The following is a 6,494-nucleotide window of genomic DNA, read 5'->3' on the forward strand; positions in this document are numbered from 1 at the left end:
ATCATCAAAATATCTAGTGTCCACAAAAATCATTATTGAGATCTATGCCTTGAAGTTGAAATGAACATAATTCCAAGACATAAGCATACTTATTAATTTCTAACCCTCTTCAAAATTCCAAAGGTTTTTTTTAGATTGAAACTTGGTTTCCTCATGGACATAGGAGAAGGTCTACGACAAAGAAAATATCAATGACCATATTCTAGAATCTAGGTTGTAGTTATATAGTTAGTGTTTGCCCTTTGGATGGGGGTGGGGAGGGAGAAGCTTTAAATAAAGTTGACTTGTGCTCTTGACTATGCATACCTACATGACTTTGTGAAGATTCAAGGGTTGGTGGTTTTGCCAACGGCCCATCTTCTCTAGCTTTACAACTCCCACACCCAATCTCACACAAAGCCCCTTCCCCCTCCACACACACTCACACCCCCTCCCTCTCTCAAAAGAGTCTTCCTCTCACACACACATGCATTCACTCATCCATCATGTGAGACACACAAAATCTCCTGTCTAATCTCTGTGGGTATAAGGAGGGTCATGCCTTCGCACACATGATGGGGTTAGATGAGGTTGTATGGTCGCCCCTTCGCACACATGCGCCGCACACACACACTCACTCACTCTCTCTCTCTCTCATCTAACCTCTCTCACACAGGGTCACACCTCCAGCCTCCCTTTCCCAAACACATGCATTCCCTCATCCATTCAAGTACTCTCTCTTGTTCCAGTCACTCTCCCATTCATATAGTCCCTCTGGTTAAGTTGTTAATGTAATGTGGGAATCAAGTCATGCCAAGTCACGAGAAGTGGGTGTGTTGAAGCCTAACTGCAGGTCCATTCATCTGAGCGCGAAAATTGACTAATTCTAGGCCTTCATAAAGCAGTTCTCTCTCTCTCTCTCTCTCTCTCGACTCCCTCTGAACTTCTTTCTGTCTTTTTGACATTGAAGTCCGAGCTTGTATATGCCTTTGTATGCTAGCTCCCTCTTCTTCTATTCTGCAAAACTGTGTGTTTTTTCCCCCCTTTCCACCTGAGCACCTCTCTTCTTTCTGCTTCTCGTCTCTTTTGGTTGGTCTCTCCATGGCCCAAAGGAAGAGCAAAAAGCCGCATCACAAACAGGGCAATGATGCCCTTGTCTGGTTTGCACCTGTCTCAGGCCCCCTCCTTAGCCCGGGTAGAGAGAAGGCCATCCAGCCTAGCAGAAGGAAAGCCCTCCCAAGCTCCATCTTCTCTCTCCCCCCATTAGACAGGACAAGGAGGAAGCAGCAGGTGCCCGAGCTAGAGGAACCCACTTCACCGAAGGTGTCCTGCATTGGCCAAGTGAGAGCCAGTAAGAAGAAGGATCACAAAAATGACCCATTCTGGAAAGAAGAGCATGGTGGGTTCGACAGGCGGTCCCAACCCAGAGCCGGCTCCGCCTCCCCTGCACGGTTTTTCACAAGTCCTGGCAGGCAATTGAAGTGGGCCTCCCTGTTTGGGTCTAGGAAAGAAGGCAGTGCTTCCCCTAGGACATCTGGATATGGTGGGATTGATGCCTCTTCATGCCGTGGATATGCTGGCAGTTCGCCTAGCACATCGAGCCATGCCAGCCAGTGCGATATCTCTTCTCGCCTTGGCGTACCGTGTGAGTCTCCCTCTGTTTTGGAGTCCTTCAGGGAAGGCAAGAGCTGTGGTGCATTCCTTGCCAGGTCTTTCATGCTGTTGCAAGAGTGCAGTCATCATGTGCCCAATGACATGGCCTCGACAGCAGCAGCTTCAGACATTGCACGGGATGTGCATGCACATATCCAGCAAAGGACATGGCAGCCTGAGCATACTGCATCGAGGGCTCAGCTTAATTCACCCACAAGCAGCACTGCTAAAGAGTGCAATGTGCCAGAAGTTGCATGGGAGATAGCAAGAAAGCACCTTAATGACAATTCACATGAAATTCCACAGATCAATGACCAAATCAGGACTGAGCATAAGCCAGGGGTTGCAGTGATGGATGGAACGGTGAAGGGTCGCAATAGTGTTGCTGGTGGCAGCATAAAGATCTCACTTGACGTTGTTCCAGAAACTTGGTTATATTCAAATGGCGAAAGATTGAGGCCTGATCCTGCCCATCAGCTACAGTGTGCACCTCGAAGGAGTGGCAGCAGCAGAGATGAACTTCTGCAGGATATGGAAAGTGTTTCAAAAGATGAAACTTGTAGCAAAGAATCTGGCAAAATGTGCGTGGATGGAAAATTACGCACAGTGGGAGGTGCATTAACGAGTGAGCACATGGAAAACTTGACTCAAGAATGTTTACATGTTCAAGGTCCACATCAGTCAGATTGTTCACCAGGGAGGCAAGATTACATGCTGGCATTTTCAGAACCCAAGCATAAAGTGGATCAGATATTTGTGGCTGGAAAGGATGGTCTAAGTGTGTGCAACAAGAATCAGACTGATTCATTCTCCTCACAAACCCCTTACGGAGTCATCCTAGTAGGCTACAAGTTCCAATCATGGCCAGTTCCTATAAACGACAAGAAACAGGTGAACAATGAGAGCCTCCATGAGGATGATTTGAAGGTGAAGGGCAGGGTTGAAGTAGGAAGGTTGTCATTCCAAGGAATGGGAACACACTCACAATGGCTGAAAGGTGAGGCAGAATTCATTCGCTCCTTTTCAGCAACATCATACCGGACAGTGATCAGACTACGGAGATGCAAGTCAGAGCCATCAAGGTCATCATGAAAGTGTTTGAACTTCAATAATCTACAGAATGGAACCTGGTCCATAAAGAACCATCAAGTGCCAACAGCAACTTGGTGAACTATTGCGCCTGTTGTTACAGTCAAGCTTCGGGGCCAACTCATGACTAGGGACATTGTGCCATGCATGGTCTCTTGTTTGGATGCCTGTGCTAGTGATTGTGGTGATACTACACATGCCGACCATGTTGCAGATGGCAGAAGACCTGGCAGTGATTTTTGTCAAGCTGGTGCTTGTAATTACCTCTCTGTGTGAAGCATGTGGACCAACTGTCATTCCCTACTGACAGGTTGGTTCCACTTAGGTTCTACTTATAACTATACACTACCTTTTGTAGCGTTTTGGTGATTACTCATACATCATTGTAAATAAGCTGGTGCTTTTTAAATGGACATCAGGGTAGGCAAGGTAGGAAGACGTGAGAGGGTCTGAAAAGAAACAGTTAGTTTTTTACATTGACGAGATGGTGTCAACAATAATCTGTAGAGACATACATCAATGATACCAATATCAAAGTTTTACTTTTGAAATATGGAGCAGCTTAGCTGTACAGGTGTTGTGTGATAATTGTTTGCTAATAATGATGTGCTTCAGCTGTTGGATGATCTTATTGAGGCTGTACTGCCTTGTTTGCAAATCCTATCAGCAGAACAAAGAACTGCTGTGCGATTGCGTTTCTGTATGCCTTCCTCACTATTAGAAAATGACCCTTTTTAACATGTTTTGATGCTGTGATGGAGTCAATCAAAAAAGATACAGGGAGGCTTTAAGGGGGATTTCTGCTCTGTCAAAAGAGCATGCCTTCAACTGAGGTTGGTCTTAGGCTTGATTCAAATCCTATGGAATAAAGACAGATAATCCTTTTGCTTTGTAAGTATTTTGAGGCCTGTTGCTCAGTTTAGCTCATACCAAAATCATACAGGAAATGCAGTAGAAATGAAGAGTACTTGAAGCAGCCTTAATTTCCTCAACACAAATGGTACTCAATGGATGATCGTGTCAGTGACAATGGACATACTCATTTGCAAGCTCCGAGTGATTCTATATGGTGTTGGTGACCAGTGTTTTTCATCGCTTAGTTTTGATGAGATCAGTACGTTGCATGCTGTGGTTAAACATGCTTGCTGGTTTACGGAGGTTGTGTTGGGAGTTAAAATTGACTGGTTAATTTCAAGTATGCACTTATGTAGGACACAGTTAGGGGCTCATCTTGTGGGTTGTTTGGAATGTTTACTGAAACTGGTCTGAAGACAACTTATCACTAAATGAGGCATTTTATAAGTACGTACATTTTCAACCTATCATGGTAATACTTTCTGGGGGTTGGTAGTAAATTGTGTGCTATGGGTGAATTTACCACTAGTAATCCAAGCATTCTAGCCTGGAGTGGTGGAGGAAAACCCTCCAATGCATCGGTTCTCTTTCGTAGATGTACATAATGGGAACCTCTAGTGCACCTATGACTCTGCAGATCCCTGTGTGTATGGAAGGGTCTAAAGTGGGAGTCCAAGATAGGAGTCAACGATGCTGCCCTTTAGCCTTCCCTGCAATTAGGGAAAGAACTTGAAGAAGGCCTTGCAGACCTTGCACTGAGGTGGAGCTTGTTGGGATATGCATATTGTTTGAGCTAAACAAAGCTTCATTATTTAACTGATGGTGATGTTGAACTCCACCTCGAAGATCTTCGTGATCTCTGCACCTCTGCGGAGTTGCTTTTCCTTTTTCTTAATTTTGCTTTGTGCATTGACCAGTTTCTCCAGATCAGTTTACCACTGCACCCAAAGATCAAATGTAAAACCGACTAGTGGATTGATTATTTCATGATTGAAAGCATTTTAATTCCTTGAGATCCAGACATTCCAGAGAAAGAGGCTTCTTAGTCAATTCCAGTACAGAAGAGAAAGAGCCCATAAATCCCCCTAAGATGATTTCTTTCCAAGTCAAGGTAGTAGGATGGGCAAATATCAAATTTTTTTTTGTTAGCTTTACATCTGACAAACAAATGTTGAACGATTTCTTTTTCAGCATAGAATCTCTGGCAGATCCTTGAACCAATATCAGTTTTATTAGCCTTTGCATTAGTCCACAAAGCCTTGAGGAAGATTAGCCAAGGTAGACAACCCATCTTGGGTTGTGTATACAGTCAATCCAAAGCAAAGGGTACCTGTACTCTCACTCATGAGTGGACCAATTTATATGCCACCTCTTGTGCAGCTTGGGGGTGAGCTGAGAGCCTGATGTGTGGGAAGTGGATGATGGGCAGGATGGGTTGATCTTCTTTCCAGCAGATGCTGCAAGGGTTGAATGGGATGTTCAAATTGATTGTATTTTTGAAGTGGGTCCCCCCCCCCCCCCCCCAAAAGATTCTTCCGATCCGTCAAAATTCCTAATGTTTGCCATTGAAAGTCTGTAAATCTCCTTGAGAGTAGTGTCCGGGATCCAGTCTCTAAGATTATAGTCACACAGGTCCTGTTAGCACTAGATCCCTTTTCTCTAAAGCCGATGGGCTTGATTCATGTAGTTCTCATCAACCTGCTTGTGAAAGCAGTTGAACCATACTGAATCCTTGCTACTCCAACAAGGGAGTGCGAAATCGGCAACCGGAGAAAGGTCTGTGAGGTCTCTGCAAGGAGGCCGTGCTGACCATATTGATTACCTGCCCCAACGCAGTGGTACTGGTACCTGAGTTTTTCCATCTGGCGATTTCTTTGACGTGCAAGTTCAAGCTGGACTGATGGAGGATTGCCCAATCCTCCTCCTCATGAAAGAAGCTTCAGATTATCCCTTTGGCTGCCGTTTGGTTTGCCAGCAATTCCGAATTAGGGAGACCAAGCCCACCATGCTTCTTGGGTAGCGTTACATCCTTGGACATCTAGATGGGCGCTAGTAGCATTGGTGAGTGGTCATGAGGTGACTTAGCCCAAATGCATGCACTAAGGCCAGGTTAAAGCAGCTAGAGTCTTACTTAATAGGATTTGAGGCCCTATTGTGTATACCATTGTGTGATCACCACTCTTGAACTCTCGGGCCACTGGTCGACTCGTTCGTATACCGGTGTTTCACAAGCGGTGGAAAGGATGAACCTCACACACAACCCGAAAACAAGAAAGAAAAGGAGTGTCAAAACTTGACTTTGTCAAAAAATGTGGAACTCAAAGGAGATGAAGTATGAAACATGAGCAAACCGGTAACACTTAAAGCCTCATGTAATTGCAAAACACATGAAGCTTTATAACAAACATTCAAGAAAACTTCTCACCTCAAATTGTCCTAATTTTGGGATTTGGGAAGCATGTAAATTCTACGATGCTTGAAACTTGAGCCATTCAAAGTTCTTCACAAAAAGTCTTTCGCCTCTGCATTTCAATTTGATATTTGCATGATCCCTCTCCTCATAAGCGAATTTCTTTTTGACAAGAGAAGGGCCCCTACTTCTTTGTCCTCTCTCCTTTTTTTAGGTTTTTCCTTCATGACTTGTCCTCGTAAAAAACATTTATTGCTTTTCCTTATGTTTAACTTATTGCAAAGCCTTAAGGCTTTTCCTATTTTATTTACGCTTTTGGTTCTGCAAAAGCAAGCTGTTTCTTGTCACAATTGTGGCCAACTTCATCGAGATTATATGACCAACCACCTTTGAGGAATGGTTTCCCTATGATCCACAGTTCTTGCTTTTGTAGTGTGTCTTAGTGATAACCCACAAGCACCTAGTTGCTTCAACTCTATTATCTCCTCTAAACACGATAAGCAGGCTG

General features: G+C 44.3%; 1 protein-coding gene across 1 annotated transcript; it reads left to right on the plus strand.

Annotated features, from left to right (window-relative positions):
• The first annotated feature begins 665 nt into the window (after positions 1–665).
• On the plus strand, positions 666–3,272 carry LOC148029781 (uncharacterized). Its single transcript, XM_087686103.1, has one exon. It carries the CDS (start codon positions 973–975, stop codon positions 2,722–2,724), a length of 1,752 nt encoding a protein of 583 aa, XP_087542229.1. The 5' UTR covers positions 666–972; the 3' UTR covers positions 2,725–3,272.
• Positions 3,273–6,494: the final 3,222 nt, after the last annotated feature.

The sequence above is a fragment of the Lygodium microphyllum genome, chromosome 10, assembly GCF_053477565.2.
Source record: "Lygodium microphyllum isolate KBCC chromosome 10, Lygodium_microphyllum_v1.1.10, whole genome shotgun sequence".
Lineage (NCBI taxonomy): Eukaryota > Viridiplantae > Streptophyta > Polypodiopsida > Schizaeales > Lygodiaceae > Lygodium > Lygodium microphyllum.

Bases quoted from the DNA above. Each gene is read 5' to 3' on its own strand.
- LOC148029781 (XM_087686103.1), top strand. From the start codon at position 973: ATGCTAGCTCCCTCTTCTTCTATTCTGCAAAACTGTGTGTTTTTTCCC.